This window comes from Miscanthus floridulus, chromosome 6 (assembly GCF_019320115.1).
Source record: "Miscanthus floridulus cultivar M001 chromosome 6, ASM1932011v1, whole genome shotgun sequence".
Classification (NCBI taxonomy): Eukaryota; Viridiplantae; Streptophyta; class Magnoliopsida; order Poales; family Poaceae; genus Miscanthus; species Miscanthus floridulus.
In genome coordinates this window covers 4,178,962-4,194,216 of record NC_089585.1, presented here as the reverse complement: position 1 = coordinate 4,194,216, position 15,255 = coordinate 4,178,962, and the positions used below count along the sequence as shown (strand labels likewise).

Below are 15,255 nucleotides of genomic sequence, written 5' to 3'. Positions count from 1 at the left end.
AAGCTTAACATAATAAAATTAATTAGTATACAATCGATTCAAACAAAATAAACTCGCTATTACAAACCTTGACTAACATATAGGTAAAAAAATGGCAATACATTGGCTATGGCTTTACCAATGCAAGGTAACAAAAGCATATGTGAAAGCATCTATGTCTCTAGTGGGTTTTGGTGATTAATAACAACGTAAAATTATTGTGACTAACGTGTGTTTTGTAGAAATAATTTGAGTTAGGTCATGATAATGGTAATTGTTTGGGTAATCAATAGTATTCATGTCCCTATTAATGAAAATCGTTTCGGTTTTCAAATGATGGACAACAAGGCTAAGGATGGCTAGTTTTAAGTGTCGTTTGGCGTTGGAGAGACACCTAGATTAGTTTAGGGCTTTGTTTTTCCTTTAGCCGTACTATAAAGAGGGTATAAACTAGTAGCTTGACTTAGATGAGTCTAATGGTTTAGGTGTGGTGCACACTTGTCAAACTTAGCACTAGGTAGCTCAGGTATAGCCCAAAGATTATTTGAAGTCAACTCTATTCGCAGTGTTTTGAATTGAAAGTGTTTGGAACTGATGCTGATTGGTCGGTCCTTGCTGGTCTGTAATTCGCGTCTCCTTGTAGCATGTTTGATGGCCCGCATATGTCTATATCGTGGTCAGACTCTAGGATGCAACTTCAGTCCGTTTGGATGTCACAGTCAACCTCTGCAGGCTAGCTATCGGGATACAGAGTATTAGTAATTAAGGGGGTGTTTGGTTTCTATAGGAAAATTTTAGTTCATGTCCCATCAGATGTTTGGACACATGCATGAAGTATTAAATATAGACGAAAAAAATAACTAATTGCACAGATTGTGGCTAATTTGCTAGACGAATTTTTTAAGCCTAATTAGTCCATGATTGGACAATGTGGTGCTACAGTAAATATATGCTAATGGCGGATTAATTAGGTTTAATAAATTCGTCTCATAAATTAGTCTCCATCTATGTAATTAGTTTTATAATTAACTCATATTTAGTTCTCCTAAATAGCATCTAAACGTCCGATGTGATATGGACTAAAATTTAGTCCATGGAACCAAACACCCCCTAAATATGATATGCGGTTCGGCTGATAGTTTCTGCTGCTTATAAGTCGGCTGAAGCTAATTTATTGTGAGAGAAAAATATTGTACCATAACTGATAAGTTCAAGCGAACAAGACGATTGGTAAATATTTAGTATGTTTTAAGATATATTAGTATATTTCAAATTAGATTGAAGCTTAACATAATAAAATTAATTAGTATACAATCGATTCAAACAAAATAAACTCGCTATTACAAACCTTGACTAGCATAGAGGTAAAAAATGGCAATACATTGGTTATGGCTGAAACTTGGCTGAAACTGGCTGAAAACACTGTTCCGGCTGAAAATTACAGTGCTCTACATAGGCATGGGTGAGCTGAGACCGTTGCTTTTCCATGATAAGCACATACTCAACTCTGTCACAGCCTGCGAAACGGCCTGTAGCCTAGTATAAGATTTGATGCACTATCTAAAATGTATTGAATATTGTAACTTATTTACCCCCATAATTCTCTGAAAGGGTTTATTTCCTTGAATGATAAATTTTATTTGTTTTACACAACTAATAAGTGGTCAATTATGCATGAAGCATATTGCTCTTGTTTACTCATATTATAATTCATTGAAGAATGGCGAGCCAACTTTTTGAAAGATATAGTAATTGTGGTTTGAACAATGAAATTCAAAGTATGGCTTATGAGGGAGAGCATATTTGATTAAATCTGCCTTGAAGGTAATAAACCACTAAAATTAGAAAAATCAAGTAGATCATATTTGCTAAAACGTTGAAGTTTATGTATAGGCCATGAAGATCAATAAGAATAGATCCTGAAGAATACATGACCAAGAAGGTTAAGTGTCATACTCTTTTTTCCTATTTGAGTTTTTACATGAAGGTTTCTCACATAAGGTTTTTAATGAGACAACATGTGCAATGCAATTAACGAATGCGATGTACTCTTTTCTCCAAGAACATTTTTCCTACTGAGTTTTTGGAAGGATTTTTTAATGAGACATATGCATATCGTGGTAATCGCCCAAGGGGGAGTGTTGTAAAACATATAGACTCTATCCTAGAAGAAAATGAGAAAGAGAAATCATAATCCTAGTCCGTATATATGTGGGCTCTTACCAAACTCTTAGGCCTTGTCAGGACTATATATACGTGAGAGCTCTATATTGTAATCATCAATATTCAGAGGAATAAAGAATAGTCCTCCCATCTTTTGTCTATTTGTTCCTATACTTTCATCTACTATGTTGATCATGAGAGACGGAGAGGGAAATGTTCTAACCGCTGGCAACGTGTTTTATAACAGTGACCTCAGCTGTGCGTCCGATCCCCGCTTCCCCTCCCTAGCCTCCCTCATTCCCTCGGGCTCTGCTCTCCGCTCCAGCGCACGACCCGCTAACACGTCTGCCTCCTGCTCCATGGTCGACTACCCCCGCCCTGCCCACTCCATCGTGTAGAAGCGGTGTCTTAATTCAACGGCTTAACCTATCTATCTTTAATAGTTTCCAAAAATCCACTTCTAAATCTTACTCCCTTCATTCCAAATTATAGGACGTTTTGGCTTTTCTAAATACATTACTTTTGCTATGCACTTAAATATATACTATATCTAAATACATAGTAAAAGAAATATATTTAGAAAAGCCAAAATATGAGGAAATATTATTTTAGCATGACTGAAAAAACTCTCTCCAATAACCTTTTATTCTAGCTCCTAATCTTTCCCCTCTTGGGAAAAATCAGTCGATATGCGCCGAAAGATACATTTTGAGTGCGGCTTCCAATCCACGTCGGCACGACTTTTCCTGAAGAGTTTCTTCCTTCTCCTGTCATCATGGCGTTCGACCCTCCGCGCAGCTACTACATCGTCCACAAAAGTCCGCCACCGTCATGGTCTCCATCCCACAGGACGCCACAGGTCATGCTCGTCTTCTCCCGCACCTCGGAGTTCCTCTCTGGCGGGCTCAAGTTATATGTCTGCGAGGAGGACAGAACCATCATCCTCCACGTGGTTGGTGTAACATCCTAGATGTTAAGAACTTAATGAAACCCTAATCATGATCATCAATAAGCACAATCATCAAGCATCATGGCATAAATGCATCTCATGTTTCAAATATAGCATCTATACGTTGCATATATTGTGTTATATGTGTTGTATAAAAGGTTTAAGTACTTGAAAATATGCCTTAGTAAACTTTGGGGTACAAAGTGTGTTGTTAACACTAGTGCCAAAGTTGGGGTATGATCTCAAGTCAAACATGTTTAAATTTGAATCTCAAAATTGAATTCAACACTGTTTTTCCACACTACTATTTTGGCTAAGTATTGGAAAACAGTAAGAAAGTTCAGTTTAGGGAAAATTATTGAATGAAATTTCATAAATGAAAGTTGGGTAACTTTGGTTCTATGAAGTGGTAAGATGTTTGAACCTTGTCACTGTATCTTTGTTTGCGTGGTTTGAATAGTGATTAACCTCTAATTAATTACCTAAGGTAGCTAATCAAATCTATTTTGAAGGCACTTGAATTGAATTCAGTTTTCGATTTCCATGTACATGTTTTCAAAATTCAAAATCTCCAAAACTAGTGAGTTCTTGATGTTGGTCCCTAAATAGAAGATGGATATCACAGTTAGTTCAACAACTTTGCTTAAGGAAGATCAACATGTTTATGTTTAAAATTGTGAGAAATAGAGAGGGGGAGAGAGGCTGTCAAGCCTACAGTAACAACGGTGCCGTTTCTCTTTTCCCTTCTCTCTCTGCTTACCACGCCGACGGCCGCCGCGCCTTCACGACGCGCCTGCGCGTGTGGCCACGAAACTGACCGCATGGATCGCTCCAGAAGATGCCCGCGCTCTCTCCTGGCTCGCCCTCGCCGTTGAAACCCCCACTGCCGGCGTCTCTTTCTCCCTTTTCCTCTCAGCGCTGCCGCCGGCCGAACTCGATTTCGCCAGCGAAATTCACCATCGCCTTACCGCCTCCTTCCAATAGCTCACAACCGTAGGGTCGCCCTGTCCTTGCACGTCGCCTGAAATCGCTTGTGTTGGCCTTCGTCGCCGGAATCGACCAGTGGCCAGATTCCCGCCGTGGCCTCTCTCCATCGCCGCCGCGAGCACCTCGCCGTGGTCAGGCTCCTCCAGAGCACCTTTCACCCTACCATTTCATGATTTGGATCCGTCTTGATGCCTAAATCATGATCGGCTCGCTATTTTTATCTCTACCGCACAGGACGCGTCGGAACGTGAGCTCGCCGCCGGTTCACGCCGCCATAGCCGTCGTCGTAGTCTGCAGCACGCTTCGCCTCGTCCTTGCTTCAACCGGGTAGACGAACAAGTCATGGTGAGCACCCTGAGGTTGTACTAAACCCTATATATGCCGATTAGGGGCCGTAGCGGCCGGTCCTCTATCGCGCCACCGTGCCGAGCTTCGCCGTGCCGCCATGGCTGCGGGCGAGCTCGCTCCTGACCATAATTCGTCCAACCAACCCCTTAGGAGAGTGCGTGAGGCCAAGTTGAGCGCGTGGGTGTAGTTTCCATCGCCGGTGACCTCACCGTCGGCCGTTTCTGTTGCGTCGCAGCGTCGCCGTGCCGCCATGGCCGACAATGAGCTCGTGCGAAGCCCTAACCCGTTCAACCAATACCATAGATGTGTGCGCAAGGTTGATAGGAGCATGTTGGTGTAGGTCTTGTCGCCGGAGAACTCGCCGTCGGCGAGAACTCGTCGGTCAACGGTGGCGTACCCGCGGTTGTGCGCGGGGGCACTGTGCCGATGACCCGGTCCCGCTTGTCAGTCATAGAGGCTAGCTGGGGCTGAGTGAAAAAGGTTTGAACCGGTTTTGAATTTCAGAAAATGATTTTAAATGATGAATCTTGTAAAATGCATAACTAATTATAGAAATGTGATAAAAATGTGAAACCAATTTTGTTGGCTTTGTTATAAAGTTCTCTAGCTAAGAAAAATATGAGTTAGCCATGATCAGTAGTTTTGGTATGTTTAAAAATTCCATCTTTTAATGGGAAAATGCTAGATGTATGATTTTTGTAGGCCAAAATAATAATCCTTTAATCATGAAACTTTTTGTGTAAATGTTATGTGCTTATAGCTGCCTCCACAAAAAGTTTGGTACTATTTTAATATAGTTGACTTGATTAATTAATTTAGGGTTGTTTAAATACCTTTTCCATGTTTAAATAAATATTAAAATGAGGTAGAAAAATGAGTAAATGATTTTGGTGACTTTTAACTATTAAGTGAAGTCCTTGGAACACCAAAACCCTACTGTTCCTTGGCAACTTATTCATTTGTTTATTATATCCATAATCAACTTGTTTAATAACATTTAAAATATGTTTTGTGAGTAATAACATTACTTATACCGTGAAGGAAAGTTGTACTCAGAGATCTTAATCTTGTTTGAGTTCATCCATGCACTTGAATGTCTCTTATCATGCATCATGTTAAAGCATGCATCATTATCTACGTGTAGTAAATGAGAGAGAAGGTTTGTGATCAAGCTTCAAAAGAGGTTCATACACTAGTGGTGTTGGTGTCAAGATTGACTTCGGTGATCATTCTGCAAATTCTGACCTTCCCTGCAACACAGGCAAGCCCCAGAGCATACAACCCTATCCTTGTTGTTTACAATTACTTTTATTATTCACGTTCAATGAAATATGCATTAAGTAATTAGGAATTGGATGAATACCAATTGCTGCATGACTACCTTGAATTTTAGATATCCTTCCTTGTCACCCACTAGTGTGTAGGTCGATACCTCTAATGCTTAGTACTGCTTAGACTTCGGTAGAAGTCGAATGATGCTTTCATCGTTCACGAGAAATAGGTTTTACCTTTGCTCTTCTCGGCTCTGCTTATGGGTCGTGAGAATATCATGATAATGATTGTGTTAAAGTTGAGACCGGGAGGGTGTTAGCTTGCATTGAGAATGGAGTCTCAGTGTAGTGCTCCGCATGTGTCGATTAAGGACCGTTCGTTGTAGGCCACCGTGTGGTCGAGACTTTGCAGTACTGACCACATACTCCGGTAAGCCTGATACCTCGGATATTCCATTATGAGAAAGGACAACCGCGCACTGGGAGTGGAGAGATGGCGAGAGTAGCGTGTACCCACCTTATGATACCGTTCAGGATGGCGTAGGGCGATAGAGTACTGTGCTCTCGGGTAGCGCGAACCCATTTACGTTTTGGAGGATCCGAGGGAAGGGTTGATATATGTAGGTCCGAGACCTACATTTGTCGTGTGGTTGGGAATGCCCAGCTAGGTTTAATCGGTTCAAATTGCGTTGCTCCTCAGTTATGGAGACTCGATCCTCTAAGCTACATCATAGTTAATCAATGGAACATGGTACTTATGACTGCAAATAAGAGATGTGATGCTTAATTAAGTGCTTGATTTAGATCAGGTGCAAATTGGATATCTATAATGGCTTACTTTGAGTTAAAATATAGAAAATAAGGATACACTTATAGTAAGCTTTTCTGCAAAAGATAATCTTGATTCTTGCTTTAGACTTACCTTGTATCCCCTTAAGCCTGCATACCCTTGGAGTCTTTTCTTTTAATCGGGTAAGTCTTGTTGAGTAACCTCATGTACTTAGGGTTTGTTAACCCCTGTTGTAGGTTTTGACTTATGCTGCTAATCAAGGTCATGTTAGTGGGCTCGACATAATCTGGTTGCCTCTTCTCTCATAGGTGCTTTACCTAAGTTGCTTTATATAGTTCTATTTATCTCTTCGAACTTAAGTTCTTACTTAAAAGGTAATTAAACTTATTTTATAACTTATGTTGTAAATCTTCTATACTTTACTCTGATGAATAATATTTGTATCAAATGTTGTAATGTTGTGGTAACTCCATTGTTGATCCTATGTGAGTTGTAAAATATGGATGATTCAGGGTTCTCTGAGGACACCGACAGACTACCGGATTATCTGGCTCCCATGTGCAGCAGTCAGAAGTCTTTAGGACATTGACAGGTGCATGTGGGCCAGCATAATTTGGATGGTTCTGCCATAGTTGGTGGCCTCAGCATCGCCTTCTTCTGCCTCGAGCGGGTCGCGCTCGCCTTTGTGCTCAGGTACTATGTCTACGTCGATAGGGGTGCGGTGGTGGCACCATAACACCAAGGTTAGTGGCGGTGGACAACGCCAACACCTAACCCTGGGCCACATCCAGATCTAATGCGGCACCAACATCCGCTAACAGGCTACAAGAAGATGGAATAGAACATCATGAATTCTTTTAGAAAGCAAATATATCATATGAGTGTTGTTCTACTAATACAACTATGTGTGTGGAGTTGGGATGAATACGATTCGATGTTGTGATTCGTTTAATGTTTTATTTATGCGCGTGCTCTCTGTAGTATCATATTTAATTTTCTAAGAGCGAGATATTGGAAACAGTTAGAAGGACCCAACATATGTGGTGCTCATTTTTTTAGCGGTTTAGAAAATTCATTCATTTACCATTTTTAGGTACTATTGGAGATGTTCTTATATAATCTATTATAATGGTCTCCTTAGCTCTAAACCAACTACAATCCCCATCTAATCCGTTTCCCAAAAAAACCCCATCTATTCCGATAAGAAACATCTAGGTTTACCATGTCCCATGTCACTCCATTAGTCTCTTGCACCTATGACCTTAGTTGTTGTAAATTCGATGAAGACGTTGCAAAGCCAATCTACCTTTCTAAATCATCATGAATTCATGATCCAAAGCTAATCTACCTTTCTAAATCATCATGAATTCATGATCGTGTATGTTTGGATGTATGGTTAAATGCTATGTCATAATCACTTTTATAAACATTACTCTACTTGCAAAGAAACCATTATTTATTAGTTTAAAATTATGCGCTATTAAACTTTGTTCATTTCAAATAATCATACTACAAACTAACATTTGATCTCTTATATCAATTCCATGAAAAAATAATAAGATAAGTCGTTTTGCAAAATGATTTTTTCAAGGGATTTTAGCTCCATACAAAAAAGCTACTTCTCTAAATGAACTCTAGCCATAATCATTTAAGGAAAAGCCAAAGTCCTACCAAACAACCCTTATGGCCTATTTAGACCAGCTAGGGCTAGTTACTAGTTAGGGCTACAAGCTAGACTATACTAGCTAGAGTTGGCCAACTAGTTGACTAACAACTAGTTGAGGTTTTGCCTATAAAATTAGCACATCCGTCTATCTATATCTATATAACCTATATAGATGGAACCCACTAAACATCATTAACTCTGATTTCTCTATTCTCTGGTGCATCCACGTCATCACCATTAGTCATCACCGTTAGATCATGAACTCCTAGCCACATCTGTTCGTCCATGTCTAGCCCCTTCACCTTCCTACTTTAAGCATGCATCCATTTCCATGCAACTAAACAGGTGGTGGGTTCCTTGTGCCACCCACATCAACCAGACATTAATTCTCTTTCCTTACATGTATTAAGTAGTCCTTTCTCTTTACCGAGAACACCATGGGTTCATCCTAATGACATGTTACTTTTGGTGCGAATCTCCATTGCCTCCGGCATACACCAGATTCCATTGCCTCAAGATTGCGCCTGCAGCTAGTTTATTTTTGCATACCGGCGGGAGAGGCGACTCTTCTCTTTCTGTCATCATTTAATCTCTATCCTTTTTTGTTCTCTCTTAACGTATATCTACATCAACTTCAACAAAGATCCACTTTATTTTAGACAAGTATAGCACCGATGCTCAACAAACAATTGTCTTTTCTCCAAATATTTCTATGGCATAGGATTTCAACTTCCAGTTTAAATCTTGGAGCATAGTCTCATAAGGCAATTTAGGGGTGATAATGAGGTTTCGTTTTATCCTTCGCACCGTGAGCACTTTTTCAAAACATGATGGATATGACAATTGTAATGTAAACACTTTTTCAAAACATGGTGGATATGACAATTGTAATGTAAACACTTACATAATTTTTTATTCTCAAGTCAATTTTGAGAATGTCCCTAGGCCAACTAATATCAATAATAAAAGTTATCAACTATATAGTGCTACTGCTATTGTGTAAACTATAATGTCTTTTACTGCTCTTACTCGAAAATATTTTTAGAACATTTTCCTTAATAGTTGCATGATTAATTTAGTTAGCATTCACAAGATACCATTTATTAAAGTCCTGCAGCAACGCACGGGGTATTTACCTAGTTAATCCATATTTGGAAGGACTAGAGCTAAAAGTTAACAAGTTAATATAATTAGCCCTATGCGTCTAAGCATGTCCATAGGCTAGAACGGTGAAAGGACCTAAGATGCCGCCTACAGGGCGGGTGAATAGGCATTTCTAAAAATTAACACCTTTAAATACGGAAATAATTAGAAAAGAAAGTTTCTAAAATGGAAACTCCAAATTAAGTGTAGTACCACCCCTCACAAGGTAGCCACAGAGTAAACAAGGTATAAAGAATATATATAGAAGTTACAACCCTGCAATACAAAGTTAGAACAGAGAATGAATATATTCAGCACAGGCAGGAAATACCGGACGTGTCCGGTAGGTATACCGGACGTGTCTGGTATACACGGTTTCAATGGAACAGCCCTAAACTTGCTTCTTTTGATTTCTAACTTCAAATCAAATTGCAGGTACCTACTAGATATGACAATATATACAGATAACCTACCCACAAGAGCAAGAGCAACACAAATATCGAATGAAATACGAATTAAGACACAATATTTATTTTACCGAAGTTCGGACTCATTCGAGTCCTACTCTTCGTTGAGGGGGCTGCGGGCGACCCAGTGAAGGTCAGCCCTAGAGGATACCACGAAGGTCACTCTAGCCGGAGTCTTTTCCAACTCCTTTTCCTCCTTCCACTAGTTGATTCCGAGGCAGCGGAATCGACTGTTACAAATTTTCCAAGACACACCACAATCTCTCGGGTGTTCTCCGACGACGCCTAGCCGTCTAGGACCGAAGAGTCCAAGAGTAACAAATACAAATCACGAAATAGACAATATGCACAAGTGCTCAAGTGGTGGCTTGCTCTTTTTTTCAAATTCTCTCTTAACCCACAAATGGATTTTGCTATTTGGATCACACACTCACTAAGAGAGGGTTTGGGAGAGTTGGCAAGGCTCAAAAACATGTATAGAAGCTAGCAGAATTAGTAGCCTTCAAAGGTGGAGGCTTGGGGGTATTTATAGCCTCCTTGGAAAAACTAGCCGTTTTATAGCCATTGCCATACCGGACACCGGACACGTCCGGTATGACTTATATTGCCCCAACGATAACTAAGTTACAGTGACAATGTGAGGCGTCGGAACTCCCGATGAATGCCGAAACTCTCGACCATTGGAACTCCTGACTCACATTGGAACTCTCGACCCTCAGCATATTTGAAAACCATGTAACTGAGTTAAAGTATGTGAGGTGTCAGAACTTCTGACTCATGCCGGAACTTTCGACCGTCGGAACTCCTGACTCTTAAGGCATTTGAAAACTAGCCGTTGGCCTCTGGTCGTCCATACCAGACACGTCCGGTATGACCATCATAGTGAACTCTCCAAGTCAGTTAAAGCGCGAGACGTCGGAACTCCCGACCATTGCCGGAACTCTCGACGAACCAACCCGAGAAAAACAATTTTACCATCGCTGGGCAAATACCGGACACGTCCGGTATTGCCAGACCAGCAATAAATTAGTTAGCTCTTTTGTCTCTCAAATACTCAAAACTCACATGGGTTGGCTTAAGCACTTATGAAACATTATCTATCAACATGATGCATCCTCTTAATAGTACGGCATACCAATTAAACTCAAAATTAAAGGAAAAACGAATTTATACCGCTTGAGTTGACCTCCTTTGAATTAATGCTGTCTCTTTCAATCTTCATCAAGTAAGGGTGCCAACATGTTGATATTGATCTTGTCACTTGAGCATAGTCATCTTGAGCACATGACTTGATTCCATTCATCAAATATGAATAACTCCAAATGCATCAAGTCACTTCAAACACTTTGTCCAATATAGATTTGATCCTCCACATCAATATGACCATCGTAGCTTGATTAGTACCTCAACTAAATGCAAGTACTTCCTTCTTCACCCTAGCTAGGTTCTTCGGCCGCTAAGCCATCGCTTGCCCTTCACCCTTGCTTAGTAGCTCGAAGCCTTTCCTTGCTATCTTCACCATCTCAAGCCATCAAGTCACATCTTGTGTTGAATCAACCATTCATTTGTATTCTTATCTTTTTCATTTTAATTTAGCAAGCTTCAAATATGAGACCATTCCATATGCAATCCCTCATGTCTCATTAATTAATTCTTACGAGCTTGCTTTCACATAGAACATGGAAATCCCACAATAAATAAGTCTTTGCATAAATTCCATTTGCATTGTTGTCTTGTGCTTGAAATAGATTGTTTTATACAACACATCATTTTGGCTTTCATTAAGTACCTGTGAGATAACCTATTACCTATTCACACTTAGCAAACGGGTTAGACCTTTAATCACGTTGTCATTCAACCATCCAAAACCCACTAAAAGGCTAGATGCACTTTCAAACGGTCATATAAGGAAATATAAGAATGGCACCTATGGAAATTGGCTTTGCGTGCGTGTCCTGCAAATAATTTTTGTTTGTGTTTTATCATGTTTTTCTATCAGCTTAAAGCATCCACGACACATGATAAAAATCCCCATCTAATACTATAAGAAAATATACACATAGTTTTACCACATCCCATGTCACACCGGTCTCTTGCACCTATGACCTTCGTTGCTGTTTTTAGTTATTTTTATTAATTTCTTTTTGAGGTCAAGCGCATTGGAAGGAGGGTGGGCTGCTCCACTTTTTTTTATCTTATTACAACTTATTGTTTTTTTACATAACTAAGCTATTGTAATCATTGGGTTATGGATAACTTCGATGAAGATGTTGCAAAGCCAATCTATTTTTCTAGATGATCATGAATTCATGATCGTGTATATTTGGATGTATGGTTAAATTCTATGTCATAATCACTTTTGTAAACATTACTCTACTCCAAAAGAAACCATTACTTATCATTTAGTTTTAATTTCTACACCATTAAACTTTGTTCATTCCAAATAATCATGCTACAAGCTGACATTTGACCTTGTATATCCATTCCATGAAAAACTAATAAGATAAGTTGTTTTGCAAAATGCTTTTCTCAAAGGATTTCATCTCCATACAAAAAGGTACTTCTCTAAATGAGCTCTAGCCATAACCATTTAAGGAGAAGCCGAAGTCCTACCAAACAGATCTTATGGCATGTTTGGATCAGCTAGAGCTAGTTACTAGCTGGGGCTACAAATTAGACTACACTAGCTGGAGTTGGTCAACAACTAGTTAGAGTTTTGGTTAAAAAATCAACACACCCATTAATTCATATTTGGAAGAGCTAGAGCTAAAAGTTAACACGTTAATTTAATTAGACCTATGCATCTAAGCATGTCCATAGGCTAGAATGGTCATATAGGGAAATAAGAATGACACCTATGGAAATTGGCTTGCATGCGTGTCCTGCAAATGAGTTTTGTTTGTGTTTTATCTCGTTTTTCCATCATCCTAGCTGAAACCATCCACAGCATATGATATTTTGCATTTATAATCTAATAAGGAAAAGGGAAAAGGCAAAAAAAAACTGCTTGCGGGCCGTAGGCATCAGGGGGCCGGCCCGGGCAATGAGGCCCACAAAGGGCCAGTCCCCTCTCTCTCGTCATGATCTCGCTGTGTCGCGCGCCCAGGCCAAACGGGCTCCCAGGCCCAAGCCACCATAGGCGGGCCCCACCCAGTGGCGTCACGTCATCTTTTTCACGTTCGGCGCTCCCCTTCCCTTTCCTTTCCCCAAGGAAGGCAGCCAGCCAACCGACAGAGAGACAGAGGAGCACGGGCCGTCGCGTCATCTTTTTCACTTTCGGCGCTCCCCTTCCCTTTCCTTCCCCTGCAAGGCAGCCAGCCAACCGACAGAGAGAGAGAGGAGCACGGGCCGTCGCGTCATCTATTTCACTTGGCCACTTCGGCCTTCCCTTCCCCTCGAAGGAAGGCAACCAACCAACAGAGCGAGAGAGGAGCACGAGCGCTGAGGCGGACGCAAAGCGAGCGCGCTGCCCCAGGGCTAGGCTAGGGTTTCCTTCGCCACCCGCGCCGCCCGTCTTCCTCCGGTATCGGCATCGCCCCTCCCGTCTCCGCTGCTCCGTCCCTACTTGCCGGCAAAGATCAAGGGGGATCTCGTTGTTGCATAGCTCAGGTCAGAGCAAGGTGCCATCAGGCGTTTTACACATTTCTGCCAAATCCTTGTATTATTAAGTACGGCTGGTACTTTATTTTGAATTCATTGTATTAATTCCACTTCCTACTCGCAGTATGCTCTTAATGATCCCGGCTCATGATATAAACGGAACCTGTCCCTGTCCCTGACATCTGTTCTTTTCTGTTTGTTTTTTTTTACCTCATTCCGATGTTAAATTTTTTTATTTATACATTAGAATCTTTTAGTCTCACAGTCTTGTTGTATCTCTGTTATGCCAGTGTCCGTCCGTCATGGTGAGGAAGAAAAGAACTGGTCCTGGAGAGAGTTCCGGGGAGGCTTCTGGAGCGCCTGGGCAGGGCTCCTCACAGCGTCCTCAGGCAACTCAACAGGGTACCCGTGGTGGAGGGCAACACCAGGGCCGTGGAGCGCCGCCTTCACAGTACCCAGGTGGTGGGCCGCCTGAGTATCAACCGCGTGACTACCAGGGACGCGGTGGATATCAGGGCCGTGGCGGTCCACCTTCACAGGTTCCTGGTGGTGGGCCGCCTGAGTCTCAACCGCGCGGCTACCAGGGACGCGGTGGATACCAGGGCCGTGGCGGGCCACCTTCACAGCATCCTGGTGGTGGGCCACCACCTGGGTCTCAACCGCGTGACTATCAGGGACGTGGTGGTCCGCGTCCCAGAGGGGGAATGCCGCAGCCATACCATGGCGGGCATGTGGGAGGTAGTGTTGGACCAAGTGTTCCTTCAGGTCCATCTAGAGCAGTTCCCGATCTGCATCAAGCGCCAGATGTCCAAGCCCCTGTGGTGGCAACACCATCACCACCAGGAGCTGGCTCGTCCTCGCTGCCTAGGAAGGCTGAGGTGAGCACTGGACAAGTCCAGCAACCTGTGATTCACGACCAAAGTTCAGCCAGCCAAGCTGGTCAGGTGGCACCAGCGTCAAGCAAAGCGGTTACATTCCCATCGCGCCCTGGCAAGGGTACGCATGGGTCCAGGTGCATAGTTAAAGCCAATCATTTCTCTGCTGAGCTGCCTAATAAAGACATTCACCAATACGATGTAAGCCCATAATAAGATGACATAATTCCTCGCCATAGTTTTTATATGAGATTTCTGATAACCAGCCTATTTTCATCAGGTATCAACAACGCCTGAGGTTACTTCACGAGACGTCAATCGTGCTGTCATGGGAGAGCTTGTAAACCTTTATACACACTCCCATTTGGATGGGCGTCTGCCTGCATACGATGGAAGGAAGATTCTTTATACAGCTGGAGCATTGCCGTTTACTTCGAAGACATTCGAAATTACTCTGCAAGACGAGGAAGACAATCTTGGTGGAGGCCAAAGGTAATGCTGTGCTGTTGTCTCTGTGCTTAAAAGGTATCAAAAATTTCCTACTGACATTCCTTCTGTTTTAAGGCGCCAGAGGGTATTTCAGGTGGTGATCAAATTTGCTGCTCGCACTGATCTCCACCATCTGGCTATGTTTCTAGCTGGGATGCAACCAGATGCTCAAGCGGATCTTCAAGTACTTGCCATTGTGCTACGTGAATTGTCTACTGCCAGGTAATCTTTGAGTTAATGGTATTTTGTTGAGTTATTTTCCTGTGGCAAAATCTCCATTGTATTCTGCATTTTCCCTGTGCAGGTATTGTCCTGTTGGTAGATCATTTTTTTCTCCCAACTTAGGGAGACGTCGGCAACTTGGTGAGGGATTGGAAACTTGGCGTGGTTTCTACCAAAGCATAAGGCCCACACAGATGGGTCTTTCTCTGAATATTGGTTAGATACCATTGTTCTCATGTTTTTTTCTTTTTCTTTTTTTTTGGGGGGGGGGGGGGGGGGGGGGGGGGGAGTCTACCTTCCAGTTTT

General features: G+C 41.8%; 1 protein-coding gene across 1 annotated transcript; it reads left to right on the top strand.

Moving 5' to 3' along the window:
• Positions 1 to 13,050: 13,050 nt before the first annotated feature.
• LOC136460132 (protein argonaute 1B-like) lies at positions 13,051 to 15,170 on the top strand. Its single transcript, XM_066459954.1, has 5 exons — positions 13,051 to 13,372; positions 13,488 to 14,439; positions 14,519 to 14,730; positions 14,803 to 14,949; positions 15,032 to 15,170. The coding sequence occupies exons 2-5, from the start codon at positions 13,666 to 13,668 to the stop codon at positions 15,168 to 15,170; spliced, it is 1,272 nt and encodes a 423-aa protein (XP_066316051.1). The 5' UTR covers positions 13,051 to 13,372; positions 13,488 to 13,665.
• The last annotated feature ends 85 nt before the right edge of the window (positions 15,171 to 15,255 follow it).

What these genes read in the sequence shown, in the direction of transcription:
- LOC136460132 (XM_066459954.1), top strand. Translation starts at nt 13,666, where the DNA reads ATGGTGAGGAAGAAAAGAACTGGTCCTGGAGAGAGTTCCGGGGAGGCT. An exon ending in AAGACATTCACCAATACGAT is followed by an intron (nt 14,440 to 14,518) that starts GTAAGCCCATAA and finishes TATTTTCATCAG; the next exon opens with GTATCAACAACGCCTGAGGT. An exon ending in CGTGAATTGTCTACTGCCAG is followed by an intron (nt 14,950 to 15,031) that starts GTAATCTTTGAG and finishes TTCCCTGTGCAG; the next exon opens with GTATTGTCCTGTTGGTAGAT.